This window comes from Zeus faber, assembly GCF_960531495.2.
Source record: "Zeus faber genome assembly, chromosome: 13".
In the NCBI taxonomy this organism is placed as follows: domain Eukaryota; kingdom Metazoa; phylum Chordata; class Actinopteri; order Zeiformes; family Zeidae; genus Zeus; species Zeus faber.
Window position 1 is genome coordinate 19,390,525 of NC_137198.1, and position 21,236 is coordinate 19,411,760.

The window sequence follows — 21,236 nt, forward strand, 5'->3', positions numbered from 1 at the left end:
TAAAGATAGCGGAATGGCACTTTCCACAAAGATCGACTGTGGACAGGCCAGAATGCTTGGGTCCATAGAGAGCTGTTTTGGCAGATGTCGGCGAGATCCAGCATCCTTCTTTTGTTCCTCTTTCTCTTCTGGACAATTGACAGCAGCATCAGCAGTGCTTTGGCGGACCAGGACCTTGCTCCTGGCCTGGGTGCCAACAGACACTTTGGAAATCTGGGGTTTCTTCTCTCGTGCCCCAACGGCACCCCTTTCAGTGCCAGAGCTCCGGAGCCCTCCTGCTACCGCTGCACCTACTCCCCCTGCAGCTCCAGTTGCTGTGTTTCCACCCTGTGGAGACCATGTGTTGTAATGCTGCGCAAAGGTATTGAAGTTACTATTGAAGGCACGGAGCTCAGTGCAGAGGTCCCTCCGGAGCTCGGCCAGCTCTCTGCGCATCGCCGAAACCTCTTCCTTCCACTGCATACTAATGGCTGCAGCCAACGTAGCTGATTCTTTGATGCTGGCCTGAATGGCTTTTGGTGAAGGTCGCTCTGGGAGACTGGATCTGAAGATGCTTGGGGAAACAGGTGGCCCAGAAAGAGGTTTTGCTGTTGCCCCCACAGTTTCTGATTGGTAAAGCTTGTCTCTTCTAATGGGGCAGCCTAGATCATCATGAGCCAAAGGGACTGAGTCTGCCAAGTCCTCACGTTTGCTGGCCCGGTCAGGAAAAAAAGATTCTTCCTGCACATAATTTCTGTCTGGAAGACAAATGTACATATGTATCTGTGATATGGCCACAGGTGTGGGCAGCTGGAGATAATGTGCTTTTTGTTGCCACAACATCAAGTCATGCAGTGAATGCAACAGTATATGAGTCAAAATAAGAACATATAAAGAAATCTAAAACCAATAGGATATCATCTTAGAATCAAACTCCCCAAATGTGCAGTCACCCTAATGAATGAATTTCCATTTGATGCAGAGCAAAATAAATTTTAGCCATACATTAAAGTGTGTGTTCGAAACACTGCGGTGAGAAAGCTTTCTCATTTTGACTCATTTCTGATTATATTTTACACTGCCTTCTCAATCTTAATTTGTAGCATGCATTCTTAACATCTTTTCAACGCACAAAGCTTAATCTCCGGGTCTCATTACGCATAACAGATAACAGACAATACTACAATTAGATGTGGTATTAAAACAATCGTCTTGTGCATGCTTTTACTCCTTTTTCTTCTGGATATAAACAAAATGTGTACTTTGTGCAGTGAAAAGAGGCAAAGATGAGCATTAATCAGGAAGTACAGTATGAACCCTATTGAAAATGGGAGGTCATGTTTCACCAGTTGTTCCGAAAAGCACCAAGCACCCCCTGCTCAAAATTGGCGTCGCATGCCAACCTGTGTCCTGTAAATGCAAACATATTGGTTTGAGTTTATTGAGAAAGCAGTGCAGGCAAAGTAACATTTTCAAATTATGAAATATCCATTAGAAAAGCACATCTCCAGGTGACCACACCTCCAACCCCTAACTGCTAAAGTCAAACTGCTGCTGTTAATTATTGGCATTAGTAGGGAGAGATGGAATCCATTTTTGTGTTTTGTTTGTCGACACTTTACATTTCTCTTCTTTTCGTCCCACATTCTTCATCTGTAGACTACTTGGAGGTACCGTTTCCTCTGTGCATCCGGCAATCATTTTGGGTATAGTTGAAACAGGCAGCACCACCTTACAGTTTACAACCACGCTCATCATCAGCAAATATTTGCATGTATCAGCTGAGTAGTGTTGGCTTTAGTGTATGTGACTGACATGGTTAAAATGTTGGATTATTAAGATATATATGCATTCAACTCCATTTTAATCTTCAATATATATTATTATTCATGTCTGAACACAACATTATGCATATGACCTTTGAAAGAGAAAATTTGTTTGAAGGAAGGTGACCATTCTGTGGGGGTGTTTTTTGCGTACTTATGTATTATTAGAGATATTTCTTGTATATTTTTTCATTTCAGCATAACCTAGCCAAACCTTCCAAGACGCGAGTGCATTTCACACATGCCATTGCGGGGGAGCGCAAACGAAGAAAAATATCTCCGATCTGTAGCGAGAAAAGCACTTGTTTTCTCACTGCGATTCTACCTTCATACATTGTCCCTTTGTGTTTTTCAATAGGGTTCATAGCTTCACTTTCTGATCCATCCAATGAGTGAGCAGAGAAAGCACTGTATCCAAAATAAAGTCGGATGAATTGGCAGAACTCACAGGCTGGAGCTACAGTAACCATTTACGGCTATAAAAAAACAATGGAAACACACAAGGGTGGTTCATGCGAAGGGATGAAGTTTGCACAAACTGATTTATGTCTTATTCATTACTATAAAAACCACAGATGAGCGTAAGCTTTTGTCGTCAATACAGTCTTAAGTTTAAGGTTATTTTGAAAATGCAACGTAAAAGCTATTGCTCAGTGAGAACAACATTCATATGCAATCGTCCTGACCTGTGGTGGACCTGATTGTGGAGGTGACGGTGGAGGAGGCCATGGAAGGGATGCAGTCATCGTCCTGGGAGTAGCCAGCCTGGATGGCGCGTAGGTAACTGTGGCTCCTGGTCCTGAAGCACCCTGGCAGGTCCAACGCCTCCATGGCCTGCGATTCCACCTCGCTGAACACCGACTCGCAAACCGACTCAAACTGGCCGTTGATCTCCGTCTCACTCACCTGTAAAGGGCAGCGGTCGTTACAGTGTTACAGAAGCTGTACGGCTGCTGAGTTTGACCGCATCTGATGAATCTGATATGCATGTCATAGCATATCACATCCATGGAAATGCCCAGGTTCCCCTTAAAGGAGCCATACGATAAATATTTTTAGAGTCGACATTGCTTTGGAGATCTTCCACTCAAGACTTCCACTTACTTTTATTTTGTGGGGTTGAATTATTTGGAGCACTCTCAAAACTATAATTCAAACAAACAAAAAAAAAAAAGGGCATGTTGTCGAACCATACACTCATTTCATCATTACCATAGCCCTGCAAAATGATTCCTCTGCTTGACAGAGAACTATTGTTGTTTCTTGATTGCCGAAATCCTCTGATGCTTATCTCTTGATTTGCCAATGTCGGTAAAAATGACTGCTCTGCCGGGGAGAGCCGGTTTGATGGCTATCATTCCGCTCCTATTTGTCAATCGCGAGAATCAAAGATAACAATCTTGTTTTGTCAGTAGATGTAGCATCTCATTATAGCTGGAGAGCAGTGTTGTTTGGGCCGGAGATAGAGTGTGGGAATTAGAACGAGTTCAGTTGAGCTTTTAAGACTCTGGTAAAATCAATAGCCCCCTCTTTTAAAACAGTTACTAAAATAAGGTCTGGCAAATCAAGTCCGTTATTCTATTTACACAATCCCCCACAGTGAGTAATTGAAAGCAAAGCGCTGTTATAAGAACAGGAGATATCTGTTTTTATGGAATGTTTTCACAAAGATTAAACATTTTCCCTTTGGCAATAACACATCAATCCATCAATTCCTCTGATATTAACAAGGTTATGGCCCATGAAGAGGCTCCTTCCCTTGGAGGATGCAACAGAAATCAATTTTCCATGTTTGGAGATGTAGTGTGTTGACCTTCTCGGTTTTGCATTATTTGCCTTTTTATTATTTAAAGGTACAGGCACTAATATTTAATTGAGTAATATTTTAACTTAATGGACCATAATGCAGCAGGGGGTTTCGCAAACGCCGGTCCTTCCACTGTTACCTCGGTGGTCACAAAGATTTCCAGCTCTCAAAGCAGGCGGTCCGCTGCGGAGCCTCTGATCAGGAGGAAATGCCCCCTTACACCCAGACCCGTCAAACTACTCTCCATCCCCGCCCCCTGAACTACGCCACTTATATCCCCAAACTGGTTTCATTTTAATCCGCGCAAACATGGACGAACATTCAGCGGCCAATGACCGGTGTCGAAAAAACACCTGAAGGCTGGGAAGCCTTCAGGTGTTTTCGTAGGAGGAGCAATGCGAGCAATCCTGCAAAAGTGGCGTTTTGATTGGTCCGGACTCACCTGGCTCACCTGGCTCACACAGCTAGCCTGGCTCAGAGTGCTTACGGCCCGCATGTAGCTCTGGTTCCTGGAGCGGAACTTGGGGGAGTTGTAGTTGGCCGAGGGATCCAGGACCAGGCCTGGGTGCATTTCCCCTCTGGCTTGCAGGTGGTAGCTCTGACTGGAAACAGAGAGAGAGACACAGAGAAACCGGTCACATTTATGATGTTGAACGGCCAGCCAATTAATCAAATTTACCCAATAAAAAATAATATTAATTCCGTGGCTACAGGTGTGGAGTGCGGCGACAAAAAACCCCCAAAAACAATCAGGTGCTAATAATGTCAGCGCTCTTTCCTCCGGCCGAGCAGAACTTCCCAGAAAGACCGATTATGACGTTGCTTCTCCCAAGAGGGGCGGCCTCCCCTCTGCTCAATCACCGCTGTGTTCAACGGCGTTCTCGAAATGGCAATTCGATTTGCTATTGTGCTGAAACATCCAATCGATGCTTGGAAATGAGGGAAATGCAAATAAGCAGCTAGTTAGCGAGCAAGCACTTCAGAGCGAGCACCCCGGTGTCAGCCGGGTCAATTAAATGTGCTTCCTCAGAAGGGCGAGGGAGAAGAGACGCCGCTCAGAAAAAAAGCCCGTCTGGCGGGAGCCCTGGAGAAGGGAAGAGAGATAGAACCAGATAGAGGAGGAGAGGCGGGGGGCGGGGGGGGACGAGAGATAGTTAATGGAACCCGCTGGCCGGATCCCTGCGCTGGTGTTTAGCAGTTTGGAAATGCCACCTTGATGGAGAGCCTTGCCGTGCCTCAGCACACCTTGCGAATCTGTAAAGTCCTTCCACCCTCATGGGCGAAGACGAAGGCAGGAGGCTACCTCCGCGGATAACGACCCTCATTGTAATTTGGGAGAATTCCTGTTTACAACTTTGTCGGTTTGTTCCCACAATCCATTCTTATTTAGGTTTCTAAGGATTTGAAGCCGAATTCTACATTTTTACCACGTCTACTCTGTAAGGGTCACTCAAACTTTAACTTAAGAAGTTTAAGGAGAGAATTGTATTTATACTTGATAAAGCAGTGGTTTTCAACCACTACAGCGCCATGAGAGCTTGTCGAGTGTGCTGTGAAAGATGTTCAAATTCTACTTAAAAGAAATAAGGGAAGAAGTTGCAAGATCCAAAATGCAAGGCTCTACTAACTCATTGGTGGCAGCCAGAATAGCAGCCTCTGTGGTCATCAGAACAAGCTCAAGTTTCTCACTGAAAGTGAGAACTATTGGTAGTGAAAGTAAGGCTGGACTTTTTTTTGAGATTGGCTAGTTGAAGAGTCACTCAGCAAAGAGTAAAGACTCATTACATTTTTTGACGCTGTTCAAATCGACTGTCCAGTTGATGTCACGCACAGCGAGCCAGGGAGGACTTCCCTGTGCCAGAGTCAGTAGAGCCGGTTAGGCCCTGAACTATGAATGGAATTCGCCCAAGAATCATGTCATTCTGTCACAGTTATCTATTTTGGTGGAACGCAAACTGTCAGATTCAGTCACATTGAATATGAATTACGCCACATGGCTTGGACTTTTAAAAAAGTCCTTCATAATTATTTTTCGAAGACTCTCTCGCTCGCCCTCTCTTCACTCGTCACTCACCATTAGGAGGCCATAATATTAAGCACAGTTGTATGTGTTTGTGACGTTTTGTGAGGATTTTTAGTGGTGCACAGGTCGGCGGTGTGGCGTGGCTGGGGAAATTGGGAAACACTGGGATAAAGTATCATTGTCACCTGTTACTTTCCACCTGAGAGCGTGAGGTTGACTAGATTGTATACTGTATATATATATATATATATATATATATATATATATATATATATATATATATATATATATATATATATATATATATATCCATAGAGTGTAAGATAATAGTTGAACTGCAGAGGGTTGGCCCTGGGTGACCTCTTACTGACCGCTCTTGACTGTTTGTTCTATGAGGGGTCCATATTGAGTATGTCAGCGGGGCTGGGAGCCAGCTGGCTTAGCGCTCCAGCCGCCGCGATGTGGCAGCAACCAGAGCGGGGAAGGATGGGGGGAGGAGGAGGGGGCGGAGGCGGGGGGGTGGGGGGCGGAGGCGAGGCACCGAGTCACTTGTATTCACCTTAAGTCTGCGGCGAAATTGGTGATGTAGTTACGCATGTCACTGTTGATTTTATCCAAAGGGTACGAGCTGTGGGTAGAGAAGAGAAAAGGAAGGAGAGTTACTGGGCCCCACCGGTGGGAGTCTGATGGAGGTGAGGGAGGGCGTCTGACGTGGGCTCGGTATGACACTATGTAAAGGCGGGTGTTGAATGTTTGCTCGGTGTTTGTCGCTGGAGAGCTGCAAACATTGAGGATGACACGATGCGAACACACCTGGTGAGCCTGACATGGTACAATGCTTGGATGCCGCGGTTACAGGGATCGTAAGCAACAACAGCACGGCGACCGCTGACAGAACGACAAAAATACACATTACTACCATCATCAGGAACTGCAATTCGTAATCCGATGGCTCCGTCTAATGAGCCATCGGATTACGAATTGTCCCATAGTCCCTCCAACAAACTCCGACCGACCCCTATCTCCCGCGAGGAAAAAAACCCCAAAACAAACATTATCCCGTCAAAAAGTTCAACTTGCTGCGGTTTTTAAATTGCCAACATCTGATGAAAGCACACCGTCCGAGACGAGAGAACGTGTCTTCATTCACCCGTCTCCGGTCGCGCCGAGCGATCTCTGTCATCGCCAGGGGAGAGAATAAGGGAGGGGACGCCGTTTCCGCGAAAACGTTGGTGGGTTATCAATCCCGCCCGAGCACTCTTGCCTTTAATGTCCCCAGCTGTCGCAGATGCACTCCCATTGTTGGCCAATATTAAGCCACCAGAAAACGGAGATTTCACATTTTGCCGCTAGGTCTGTCTTTCATGTTGCCAACAAATGTGTCCGTGCGAGTGGTTAAACAAAAGCTCTCTCATCCACGCTTCCACGCGTAGTGGGACACACACACACACACACACACACACACACACACACACACACACACACACACACACACACACACACACACACACACACACACACACACACCTATTCTATAATTAAGCTTCGGCCACTATCTCAGGGAACCAAAACAACAGGTTTACAAAAGAACCCAAAAAAGCTTTCACCTTGAGATTTAGAGGGGGCCTATAATGCAAAACTCTCTTTTTCAGTGCTTGTGCACATAAATTCCGGTCTCTGATGGACCAACTAACACACAAACTGTGAAATAAGACAAACCCCGGTCAGTTTTTTGTAAAGTTGTTTTTTTTTAAAACATGTGGTGAAACAAGCCGTTCCTCACTGTCCATGAGGAAACTGCAGATGATGGAAATGTAAGTATTTAAAAAATCATTCTGCCGTGTGTTAAAGTATGCGGATGATAAACTGCAGGCTGCGGCACGCGATCCACTGTGCGTTTCTCCAAACAAAACCAATAAAAATTGTGTGTTTTTACTGTGGATGTATTTATTTATTTTATGTTTTTTATTTTATTTTCTGAAATTGCATGAGACAAAAAATCCCCGCGTCCGAGAATCACAGTGCGTAGCGGTGCGGTGTCGGTGTCCCCCGTGGATTCTGGTGGACCGATAAGGTTAAATCAGTGAATGTTACAGAACCTAGAGGCCATGCTCAAACCCCATTGGCTCACAGATCTAGGGGCCTCGGCAGGGTGTCTCCTCCCACAGAAAACGGCTAGTTTTGGAACAGGATGGTATAGAGGCATGTTAGAATGGCTAGAATGCATAATCTGAGTGGTATTTTCAGCCAAACACTTCAAAAACATGTTTTGGGGACCTCAGAGACCTGTATTCACTTGTTTAATTAGGAGCATAATAGGTTCCCTTTAAGAGGGGAATACGCAGTGCAGGATAAATAGGTGATTACTTTGCATCAAATAAGGAATTATCCAATGCTTTGCTGTTGGTAATTTTGATTAATTACAGCTACTTACTAAGGTAATCTCGTACGGACGGTGTGTGTGCACTAAATAATTGGCTGCAGCACCGTAAAATAGCAGGGAATCACGGTGACTGGATCCGTTGAAGAGAATTCGAGTTGGTACTGATATTAGTGTAGAGGCTTGTAGATGTGTATGTGTATATATATATATATATATATATATATATATATATATATATATATATATATATATACACTCTCACACACACACACACACACACACATATATATATATATATATATATATATACATATACACATATACACATATATATACATATAGATACAGGTACTCCTCACTGAATGACTGAATTCCGTTCCTAGAACCAGGTCCCAAATTGGTCAATTATCGAGGAGCCGCCCCCTTAGCGCTGTTTCACTGTTGGCCATTGAGAACACTGGTGTAGTGAATACTGACAGACTGCGGGAACGAGACTGAGAACGGTGATGAGATGAGATGTATACAGTGTATATAGTATATACAGCATATGTAGTATATATATATATATATAGTGTACAGTATATAGTATATATAGTGTATATAGCGTATATAGTGTATATAGTGAATATGGTATATATAGTACATATAGTGTATATAGTATATATTGTGCATATAGTGTATATAGTATACATAGTGTATATAGTGTATATAGTATATATAGTGCATATAGTATATATAGTTTAAATAGTATGTATAGTATATATAGTGCATATAGTATATATAGTATATAAAGGGTGATGCACGATGAGATGCTTGATGCTAAGACAGTGTGGTATTGTAAGCAGTGTACAATACAGACCTGTCAGATAGCTGGTCGTAAGTCTGAACGGTCGTTTATCAGATTGTAAAGTGAGGACCTATGTAAATGCACCGCACCGCTACGATCAGATGGTACATTTAATCCCTGACTCCATCTCAGGAAATGGTTTGACTGCAAAATTATATGACTGCAGATGTGATTCAGACCGTACTGTCCATTGTCGATGATTCTCAGTGAGGTTGCCACATCGTTTTCTTTCCATCATTTGTAGGCATTGAGAATAGCTGTATTCTACATTCTACAGTATTCCATTACGGTATATCCAAATATCAGCCAGATGGCCGAGGACCAGCGCAGGCTCATCCCTGCATGTCATTCTGCTTCTCCCGTCATTAATATATCCATTAAGCATCTTTGGCGGCTCTCAGTATTGCTTGACAGAAACGATACAAACGCAATTCATCATGCTCCTCTGCCTTACAGCACATGACCCGCCGGGACCCTGGAGATGTAGATGATTGTCAATTTAAAAAACATACCCCCCCCTGCCCCAACCTCTTACTACGTAGCTGGGTGTAATGGCTGAATGACTGTGTATTTGTTAGAGGAAGGGTAAGAAAGGGTAGGAAGACAAGGACATGCCAACCAGGAGGAGACAGAGGGAGCAGGTGCGAGGCTCTGTGTCGACGGTGTGGAGGGGTTGAGGGGGACGGCCCAAACACAAACTGACGGCCTGTTCTTCGGGGACCCAATCTCGCAAAATATGTGTGAGGGCCGGCTGGCAGCCAGCCTGCCTCATACATATTTGGCAGCATCGAAAATAACGCAGTCACACCAACATACGTTACAGAAAAAGGCTGAATGGCAATATTGTATTGTATTGATTGATATCAATATAAATATGAATGTAGTTCGATATTTGGATATACCATAACGGAATACTGTAGAATGTAGAATACAGCTATTCTCAATGTCTACAGATTATGGAAAGAAAACGGTGTGGCAGCCTCACAGAGAATCGTCGACGACGGACAGTACAGTCTGAATCACATGCGCAGTCATATAATTCTGCTGTCAAACCGAGACGGAGTCATTTCACCGTGGTTAAGTAGTCTGCATAATGACTGGCGGATATTCAAAAGCAAGAGCGATGGCATTGATAAAAAACAAACAACAAAAAAAAAAAAACCCAACAGAATGATCACGCTACAACCCCCGAGGTGGGAACCCCCGCCCCCTGCTGTTTTCCACCGCTGTGACGCCACTACACAGCCCTAAGCTGCCCTTTGCACCACAACAATCAAGAGCAGTGTTTGACACCAAGGAGGCTGCGAGCTTGAAGAGAGCTTTTATTCCATGAAATAAATGTTCATTCCATTTACACTCAAAATAGGGTTGTAATTTGGTCGTGATTATGATCAACATGTAATTCAATATACTTCACAACAGTAGCTCAGGCGGTAGAGCTGGTGGTCTAGTGATCTAAAGGTTGCTGGTTCGATCCCAGGCTCCTCCTGCTAGCATGCTGTAGTGTCCTTGAGCAAGACACTTAACCCCTCATTGCTCCTGATGGCTGCGTCCGTCGGTGTTTGAATAATTGTAAGTCGCTTTGGATAAAAGCGTCTGCTAAATGACTAAATGTAATGTAATGTATTAACACTCCCAGCGAAGTGCCTGTTCAAAACATGGCTCTTTGTGAAAGTTGTGGCGACTCGCAGTGAAAAACACCACCAGGGGAAATACACTCTCTGCCGGGGAAGAAACACACCCGAGTCGCACTTTCCGATAAACTCGATGTCCGCTTGTTTATTCAAAGTTTAAGAATATCACACATGTCGCTTGTCCAAATTGCACCAAATTCGACGCAGCACTCCCTTGGGTCCCCAATGATACACCCTCCAAGTGTGAAGTAGATTGAACGGTTGTCGAGACAATCAAAGGACATACAGACAGAGGTACCTTCCTTGATAGTAATAATAATAATGATGATAATAATACAAATAATGATGATGATTAATAATAATAATAAAAATAAGTATTATTATAATTATAATAATAATAATAATAATAATAATAATAATAATTAAATGAATTTAAAAAATATATTTAAAAAAGATGGCAGGACTTTCAATCTTGCTGCTGAATCAAAGTTCAAACTATTTGAACTTGAAATACTCCCAAAGTCGATGCACCCCCACACAGCGATGTGCACTGCTCGATAGCCTCCTTTCAGCTGAGCTCCGAGACCCCTCCTAGGCACCTGCCCAGAGAGCCATTATTTGGGGGGGTGGTGGGATACTAAGTGGAATAACTACCACTAATAGGCCCTGGCCTGTTCCGTTCTCATCAATCACCGGCTCTTTAAAGCTATTCACAATGGAACGTGGGCTTTTGGGGGCGCGGCGGGAATAGACAAAGACACGTAGACACTGTATCTCCGTTCGCTCATGATCGAACTGTGGAATTGACAGCGGCAAAAAAAAAAAAAAATTACAAATAAAAATGATACCGACCGTCCTCTGAAGTGGCCTCAGGTTCTAACACTGCCCGGGCGCGATCGATGCACGCCCCAGATCATTTGTCCCTGTATGAATCCACAGGGAGCAATTTTGGACCTTACAATACAACCTAAGTACGCTGCAGCGGCAGACCACTCCCGTAGGAACGTTCTAGTCGGGAGCCGCACAAAAACAAAACAAGCCCCGCTACCAGGTGCACTGATCATTAATTCTGTTTGCGCGCGAGATAAAGAGCGCGAGGAATGGAGAGGGAGGAGGTGGGGTGCGACGGGTGGGGTTCAAGGTGGCGTGGTGCGTTAGAGGATTCTCTGGGTGTTGCCTGCCGCAGTTTTTCGGCGTTCCCTGCGCAGAATGAGAGAATAGTAATTGAACAACCCGTGCTGAATGGCAATGAGCAAGAGCCGGTGTCGCAAGGGGTGGACATTATAAACCAGAGTTTTAGAGAGAGAGAGAGAGAGAGAGAGAGAGAGGCAGGGTTGAGAATGCGGTAGAGACGGACAAAGGGATGTTTGAAGACGTGCGCCGCTACAAATCAGGGAGGCCGGGGAGAACAATGGGTCCTGGTTCAGGGGTTTATCAGCTCTGAAATGGGAACTAAAGGACAGAGCGGCGCTGGTGTGGGGAGCGCAGCCGATCCCCTGCCCTATAATGGAGACCTCCGCATTTTCAGCCCCAAATGTGCCGTAAAGAATGTGGCCAAAACGGCAGAAAGGAGGCTGAAGAAAAGGTTATTTTTTGGGGGGGACTGAAAAAAAAAAAAAAAAAAAAAAAAGTAATCTTAATTTAATAGGCTCCCGAATCTCCCCCGTAATTACTGTTTTTTCGCAGTCCGCCGTGCACAAAGAGGAACAGGCCCCTTTGAGGGAGATTGAAAGTGAATTTGCTGTCTCACAACGGACCTTTTTAACAATGACTCTCACACAGAGGAAGAATTAGATTAACTCACCAGAGAGGACGGAAACACAATAAATTTGAACAACATTCTCATAGATCTCCCAAAGTAGAATAGAGTGGACTCTTTTAAAAGCTAAAAAAAAAAAAAACAACTCGAAATACCGCAAATGGGAGAGAAAATGTGATTTTCCACTAACTTCTATGTTCATCGCACAACGTGTGTGATAGGGCAATTGTTACGGTCCAACTTCCCATCCGGGCGTGCTGGGCAGGAAGGGAATGTGATCACGATGATGATGTCACACATTGTGGTAGCGGGGGCGTGACGGCACACAAGCAAAACAGAACAAAAAAACTATGAGCCACATGATATCTGATGGCAGTGGAAAAAAGCAGAGAATTAACCTTTGGTACACACACATACTTTGGTGTGTGTGTGTGTGTGTGTGTGTGTGTGTGTGTGTGTGTCATCTGTGAATTGAATTGAACTTTCTGTCTCAAAAAAACGAGTGATATTCGTACAGCATGTAAATCCAATTCAATATGAACACATCTGCAATAATCTCCAACTGCAGCTTTGGGAACATTATTACGTCATCTTCCTGTTTTCTGTTTCCTAGCTTGGAACGATTGTTGTTTCAGCATATCTCATTGCTATTGATCAACTTCTGCCATTGTCCAACTCCACCACTATCCAATGGTGTTGATACTTTCTAAGAATTCTCTTAGAAAAAGGTGCAGCGCTACTATTCCTATGACATTTCCTCAGTAGCTGAGTCGTCCAAATAAAGTCCCTTCGTGAGATCACTGATAAAATATTTCCAATTTCAAACTGCATTTTTAGGCTATGTGTGGTTGTGTGTGTGTGTATATGCGTCCCACCTTTGGGAGTCCAGCAGGTCCCTGGGCCTGATGACGGACTTGACCAGGGCGTCGGGGCGGACCGCCTTCTGGGGCGACGTCTTGGGGCTGGAGTCGGACTCGCCGCTGTCCTCGTCGCCCATGGCCTTGACGTAGCTGCTGCTCCGCATCCGGCGACAGGGGATCTCGTCGTCCTTCCCGTCCCCCGGGTAGCCCCCCCACTCATCCTGGGGCACCTGGACGAGAAAGGGCAACGTGTGGTCGGTAAACGGGGGAACGGGCCGGAGCTATTGAAGTACCCTTGGAGCACGACCGACTACGATCGTCTACGTCTACTACGTTTTCCTTTAATAGGGCTGACCGGTCATGGGTTCTGGTATAATCTGAGCACATGTTCTACCCCACGATGTGTAAGGTATTACAGTGATACGCCCCGGATACGCTGCGTCGCAGTTGGGCTCAAAGCTACGTGCTGCACGGGGGCCGTGGCTCCGCCGTGGCTGTGGGTCGGGCTCGACTATCCATTACTTTTCGAGGGCAAGAGGGAAGCTGCAGATCAGAGAGGGATCCGCTGGGATGGGAGCCTCTTTCTCACTCGCTCTCCGGCGGTTCTTGCAGATGGAGGCTTGCCATCAAAACAAGCCGCCCAGTTAGTGCCGGACCAGCAGTTAAAACAGGCAATTAAGTATACAGGCTTCCACCTCTCTGTAATCCCTAGGGCTCCTCACTGGCTGTTCTTTGTGGTACATGTAGTATATAGAGTAAGCCATTCAAAGTTGAATGTTTGGGAGCGATAGCACAAGGAGAACTTCATACTTTAACTCCACAGGTTGTGCGGAGGTGCGTTTCTCAGCTAATGAAACTTTGACATTCATCACCCCTCCCGCTTTGACTCAGGCATCATTGAAAAGTCATTTTTTTTTTCATCATTCATCACCTGCGGAGAACTCCATTTAGAACCATAGACTGCAGTACGGACAATAAACTGCGGATCCATTTGCGTCGCACGCTGTTATTGCACATGAAAAAGAGAGAAAAAAAAAAAAAAAAAAGATTGCCTATTACGCGTCTCCGAAAGAGGCGTTGTATCAGGTGCTGGTGGACGGGCTGGTGCAGCCCATTAAAATCTGCTGGCTAACGTCATGTAATGAACCGATAACAATGGTTTGCACGCTCATCTCAATATCGCAAGCTCATTACGTACGACTCACTCTCTCTCTCTCTCTCTCTCTCTCTCGCTCTCTCTCCCTTCCCACCGTTACTATCCTCGCACCAATTTAGCTTCGGTTGAAACTAGTACAGAGTTCAATTACTGTGACAACAACTCCAATTGCCGAGTCAGGGTCTCAGCCTCCACCCCCCCACCCCCACCAGACACACACACACACACACGCACACACACACACACACACACACACACACACACAAAGTCAGAGTAAAGTTTGTACCCTCAGGCAAGACGTCCGGAAGGAAAAAGGTCTTATTCTAAGCAACATGTCCTCAGTTAATCTCGTCATTATTCTCAAACGGACTATTAAATGAGAAGGAAGGCCAACAGCGGGCAGGAGGAAGTGTGTTCTGAGTAATAACGCCACTGAGTTGAGGTGCATTAAATCCGAGCGGCCTTTTAGAATTACAATCTGAGCAACTGGGCATTAACCCTGCTAATGCCGCCTTCTATCGCCAGCGATGAGACATTTTTCCCTCGTCACCTCCGACGGAGCTCCAGGGGGTCCGAAACCTCCACCACGGAATGTCCTCGGCGCCTTCTCTAGCCCGGTTTGCTCCCGTTTGTCAGCTCTGAGTGACCGCGTTCGGCCCCAACCGGCTGTGTGTGACGGTCGGCAGCTTTGGACATGCATCATTCTTATTGGCCGCCATGTGCACTCGTAAAAGACGACATTGCCAGCCATCATAAAAACGCCGCCTGGAGGCCAAGTGTGTGTGTGTGTTTGTGTGTGTGTGTGTGTGTGTGTGTGTGTGTCTGTGTGTGTGGGGATCAGAGTTTGAACCCATCAGTCACTTTCACATACCGGCTGCCACGTCTCAGCCCCCCACCCCCACCCCCCAACCAACCCTGCTGGCACCGTGCCTGGAGTTCATTAAGTTTCCTTTACATCCCCAGGGATCTACACCATTTTTCTGACATAACTTTCATTCTTAAGACTTCTCATCACCCTTCATTGAGCCAATGGAGACAAGCATGAGGAGACCGGGTAGCCACCAATAAATATAACATCCTAACGGGGACGCGTATATTCATGTACAATCATAGATTAATCAAACATGTATATATTGTATATATAGATACAGTATACACACATGTATATATGTGTATATATACACACATGTATATACATGTGTATATATACATACATGTGTGTATATACATTCGTGTGTGTATATGTATACATATGTATGCCTATATGTTTACATGTGTGTATGTACATGTGTGTGTATATACATGTGTGTGTGTATGCATACATGTATGTGTTTATGTACACATTTGTGTATATGTACATATGTGTGTATATGTGTATATGTATAGATATATGTGTGTGTGTGCGTGTGTATATATATGTGTTTATATGCGTGTGTGTGTATATATACAGTGTATATATATATATATATATATATATAGATATACTGGTTTTTGACTCATTCACTAATCACAGGTTGGTGGTGAAGGGGGCATCGTTGGACTGGCTGCTTTTCAAATGTCAGCGCAGCATCAGCTGGGGGCCATCGTCCAAATGACGCTGATGAGCCCGGACGGGGGAGCCTTTTGAAGGGAAATGTGACCTTTTCCCCCCCGACAAATAACATTTGAGGACAACTCACAATTGGAGGTGGCGTTCCAGGTTTCCAGAGGGCTTCGGGAAAATACACGTTGGACAGGGAGCACCTGCACTAATCGGGAGTCGGTAATCAGAAAAACGTGTCGTAGGAGACGAAGCCGCGCGTTATTCTTGGGAACGACAACCCGCCCACCGTGCATCTTGATGCCGCGGCTATTGACTCCGCACCGCATCTACCTCCGGCGTCTCCCTCCGGCCGCCGCGACGGCTGGGCAAACGAGCGACGAATCAAAACAGCTTGAATAATTGATCTCTCGTGGCTTAATTGTTTCTTTTTTTTGTTTTTCTAAGTCGGTCACAGAGAAGGCGGGATCAGAGAAGCTTTCTGACTTTCACTATGCACAGCCTGATGTCTTATGTATGATTAAAAATTATATGAATTTTTTTTCTTGTGGGGGGGGCTTTGAAACTGTACGTACAGATGACCACGCTCACAGATGCGCTACATTGTGAAGATAAAACCAAATGCATGTAAAAAGGCAGTCGACAGGCAGTCCACATACAACCAGGCCGCACAGGGTTGTTATGCTCACTTCTCAAGCCACACACACACACACACACACACACACACACACACACACACACACACACACACACACACACACACACACACACACACACACACGTATACATGTACACACAGCGGTAACAGTCATTCATCTTCATCTCAAAGACTCACGCACACACCCTACCAAATGGAGTCGATGGGTTAATTAAGTCTTGGAGGGGTTTGATATTTTTAGACGTTTCATTAATGAAGGGAACACCGGAGGACAGGCACAAGCTGTGGTGAGATTTGTTTAATTTGGACTCGCTGATAAACTGGAGAGATAGCAGGGCATCATGCCTCCCCTCGCCGGGGCAAGCCACCGGTTCCCACCACCCTGCTCCACTCCGCTGAACCCGGGTTTTAAAGGATCCATGGCCGAATTGTACACAAAAAACATACAATCGAGGGGGAATTTTTGGGGGAAGTTTTGAGTTAAATATGAAGGGGTACTTGTACTTGTACGGAGATTTGCACCAGATGCGCTCAAACGCATGCAGCACTTGTGCAAATCGAGTCCACGTGCTTGCAAGAAGCTGTTGGTTATTTAAAGGTGCAATCAGTAACGTTGGACAATTAGCGGCAATTAGTGGCAGCGAAGCCATAGAAAGCCATAGAAAGGACACCAGCGTCGCCAAACGCGAGGCTCCTCCTCCATGAGAGAGCGTTCTTGCAACGCTGGTTTGCTCAGTAGCTGAACGTCCGTCTACTGTGCAAACCAAAATGAAAGTGATCGAGGGGGGTATAAGAGTCATTGCTTCTTAGGCGGAGTTTGAGCGGAGAGTCACAGGCGTGGGGGTGAGGGGGCGTTCCATCCTAAACAGAGGCTGCTTCGAGAGCTTGAATTCAGGTAGGTACCAGTGGGACTGACTGGCATCGATCGACGTTTGTCAACCCCTGCTGATGCACCATGGGTAATTTGCATAATGAGCGAACAAAAGAAAATTACCGAGCGGTCCTTTAACTAAACAAAACATTGAATGCCAAACGTAACCAAATAATCCAGAGAAATGTTCAAATACCCTCGCTCCTCCGCCACGGTGCTTTGTTGCTCGCTGTCAAGACGAGAGCGAGCACACGTTTTTTAGAAAACACATAAAATCGACAAATTTCCACAAATGCTTTTTGAGAATATGGACACAGATAATACCAGCCCTGTGCGGCGGTTGGAACATCTATTAGTCCATATTTTGGATTTTGTGTTCCTCTGCTCTGAATCTCCAGCCGGGCCCCTAGAGCCTGGTGTGTTCCCGGGCACCGCAGGACGCCGTGGGAGGGGGGGGGGGGGGGGGGGTGATGGGAGGACACAGAGAGGAGAAGCAATGAGAGAGAAAGAACAGAGAGAGCGGCAGAGAGAGAGAGAGAGAGAGAGAGAGAGAGAAAGAGACAATCATTGGTAATCCCAACCACCCGCCTGCAGCCCATCATTTCCTCCCTTAAGATTGCATGGCGACAGCGTGTGTTCTCTCATTCTTTCCCTCTCTCTCTCTCTCTCTCTCTCTCTCTCTCTCTCTCTCACTCCCTCCTGCTGTGCGGAGAGAGGGAACACACACATGGATCCCTAACCATCCAACTGTTTGCTGACACACATTTTCTCATCCAGGACGGACGTAGAACGATCACTGCTACTGTCCTCAGGCTCTCTCCCTCTCTCTCTTTCTATCTCTCTCTCTCTCTCTCTCTCTCTCGTTCTATCTCTCTATCTCTCTCTCCCTGAAAGTGTACTTTAGAATAGCATTCAGCAGCTTTTTAGGTATACTCAATATGGTAACATTGTACTCTAATGATTTGAATGCATGTACAATTACACATATTTCTGGTTACTTTTGGCTACTAAAATCACACACTTTGACTACATTAAAGTGAAGCTTAAGTTAGATTGTTGATCTTTCACTATATTTTTTGTGGGGGTACTAACACTTCACTTACAGTGTAATCATGAGTCGTATACTAACTAAAAATACACTTTAGGTATACAAAAGAAAACTAAAAATGCATGCAAATATACTTAAATAAGGTTTTGACACATATATGCATATATGCACATATGCTAAGAATATACTTTGAATATGGAAAAATAATCTTTTTTGACAAATCACAAAAACAGGTCAAAGAGTGCTTATTGTGTGCACACATGCATGGGGAAATATAACTATACACACAGCGGTGGCCACTATTCTCACGTACACAAGGACATGCCCCGCACAAATCCGTACTGACTGATTCCTGACAACACACACACACACACACACACACACACACGCACGAACGCACACACACACAAAAGGCAGGGTTCCTTAAGGCAGGTATTCCACTGTAAACAGCTTGTTCCTGTGCAGGAAACTCCCTGGAGCCTCACCGAGGCTCGGAGAAACAGCCACACACTCCAACCAGATATTTGAAACAAAACGCATTTGTGTGACTATCCGCCGTGTGGGCTTTCAAGCCTCCTAAAATAACCGTGACGCAGAGAGTTGTCATGTCATCTCCAAGGAGGCGCCATTAGAGGTGGGAGCGGGACCTCCTCAATGTGCTCCTCCATGTTCCCAATGTCAAAGATGCAGTTAGCGGTTAATGGCCGTTATTTCTGCTAATTTGTTATTTTTGATGCATGGCGCCGTGCGGTGGCTTATGGAGCAGCCGGGGGAACAAATTAGACCAATCAGCCCCTTTGACATGGCCGTCTGCGCCGAAATGCAATTCAACCGCAGATCGGCGTCGACACAACTCCAAACAACATTTGGAATCATTAGGAAACACATGCCACAAATAAGTCGGATTCTCTAATAGCTTTGACTTCTGTCAAAGCTATTAAGGGCCGTCGCCGTTATCACTTGTTTCCTCCTTTGATTTATGTCCTTGATATCGCTCAATTGAATAATGTTTCTTTACATTTAAAGACATGTACATAGCATAGTAATAGCAATAGTATTTAAAGATATAGCAGTGTTGCATAAGAAGACAGCCTCATTTCAAACTCACTGCTTCACTCCACCAATATTTTTTCTCCCATTCCCAGTTGATTACTATGCAACGGCATCTGCAAAATGTTCAATGTGTTGTCAAATGTGTGTTGAAAACTTAATGACTCCCCAATTCGTGTGCCTGCCAGGATAATTACTGTACAGGCACAGGCTTCACTCAAAGTTACTTTTACAACAAAAAGATGAACGTATAGATTTTATGTTCCTGCGCCGTACTGTGAGTATTCATTCATCGGTTTGTTTCCCGACCACTTGGAATGATTTAGAAACAGTTGCTTTACTGCGTATATATTCATTCATGTTTCAGTCTGGTGAACGGCCGTCCTTCTTTTGAGAGTTGAACATACTGTATCAATTCTAATGTACTATAAAGGACAAATTATTCGGATTGCTTGAGTAGTGCAATGATGCTCAAACGAACAAAAAAAAAATGCGGAAAACAGTTGTTACCCAGATGGTCCTTCGGGTTCCCGGGGCCAGGGATAAAAGGCTGCAGGTTCAGCCCTAAAACAATATTGACCTACTTTGAAAGCCCGCGTGCAAGTTAAAAGCACTAATAAATAAAACAACTCAACAAATATTGGAGCCGCCGCTCTACGATATGATATAATGGTTCAAAACAAAACAAATGGCTTGCATCTGTAAGGTAAACCAGCGACATTCAGCCATTTATCTAGAGTAAAAAAACACATCTTGTCTTAATGGTTTAACATGGTTTGTATGTTAGGCCAGTATACAGGGGTTTTCCAGCAACATGTACCATTGAAATATCAAATATTGGTTCATCGCAGTCCACTCAAGCAGTCAAGATGGCAACAAAACTCGATATAAAGCCCTATAAATGTACAGAAACTCTCCAGAGACCGACTGCCTATGAGTTGGCCCTTCGCACTGTTTATCTTTTTCCCTATCTAACCAACAGCAAGTGTGTGAGTTCTCATGAATGTGTGTGTAGAAGTTTGTGTGGGTGTGTGTGTGTGTGTGTGTGTGTGTGTGTGTGTGTGTAGAAGTGTGTGTGTGTGTGTGTGTGTAGGTGTGTGTGTGTGTGTGCAGCATGAGCTTCCCGTCACCCCCACCTGGAAACTTGTGTTTCTGCCTCTCTGCACTTCTCTTAGTCCCTTTAATCAGCAGCGTTCTCCGCCTCTGAAGCCTCCACCTCTGGCAGGCCAACATGGCGGTTAATTGGCTTATTAAATCCCTCCGCATTGCCCCATCAGCAAAACTATCACACACTAATCCTTCCTTTGTATCACTTCATGGCAAGGGCGGGAAGGGGGGCAACGGGCAGTGGACAGCAATTGCAGACCTAATCTTGGCGTGAGAGGTGTGTCAATAAAACGAAATAAGTTACAATATTGTGGAGCCGCGTGGGCGGGGAGTCCGTGAGCTCCAGGTGTGTTCGGAGACAAGGAAAAGGAGGGATGAAGAGATGGAGAGGGAGCTAGAGAGAGCCGTGGGAAGACACTCAGACCCTCCGACAGACTCAAAAGACCTGGCCAGCTGTGCAGGTCTCACTTGGTAAAATTAGATGAATGATTTTCCACGGACGACCCTTGGGTATTTACAGCGTCTCAAGCTGGCTCTTGCGCTCAAACAGTGATAAGGAAGTTGGTTTGCATATTTGTGTGTCTGCCTTTTCGTGCCTGTGCGTGTGTGTTTGTCTGGGATGGGCTAATTGGGGCTAATTTGCGCCGTGACCTAGCCAGACACGCAGAGACGGAGAGTGATGGCCGAT

At 45.2% G+C, this 21,236-nt stretch overlaps 1 protein-coding gene across 1 annotated transcript in view; it reads right to left on the reverse strand.

Moving 5' to 3' along the window:
• The window catches only part of dlgap2a (discs, large homolog-associated protein 2a), a gene marked incomplete at its 3' end in the record, with an annotated part of 155,551 nt that overhangs the window by 30,786 nt on the left and 103,529 nt on the right, over positions 1 to 21,236 (reverse strand). The window contains exons 3-6 of the mRNA XM_080012824.1: positions 13,134 to 13,348; positions 6,195 to 6,263; positions 4,055 to 4,214; positions 2,492 to 2,711 (exon numbers count right to left, since the gene is read on the reverse strand). Coding sequence (XP_079868950.1) covers positions 2,492 to 2,711; positions 4,055 to 4,214; positions 6,195 to 6,263; positions 13,134 to 13,348 — 664 coding nt within the window. The remainder of the gene's footprint in view (positions 1 to 2,491; positions 2,712 to 4,054; positions 4,215 to 6,194; positions 6,264 to 13,133; positions 13,349 to 21,236) is intronic.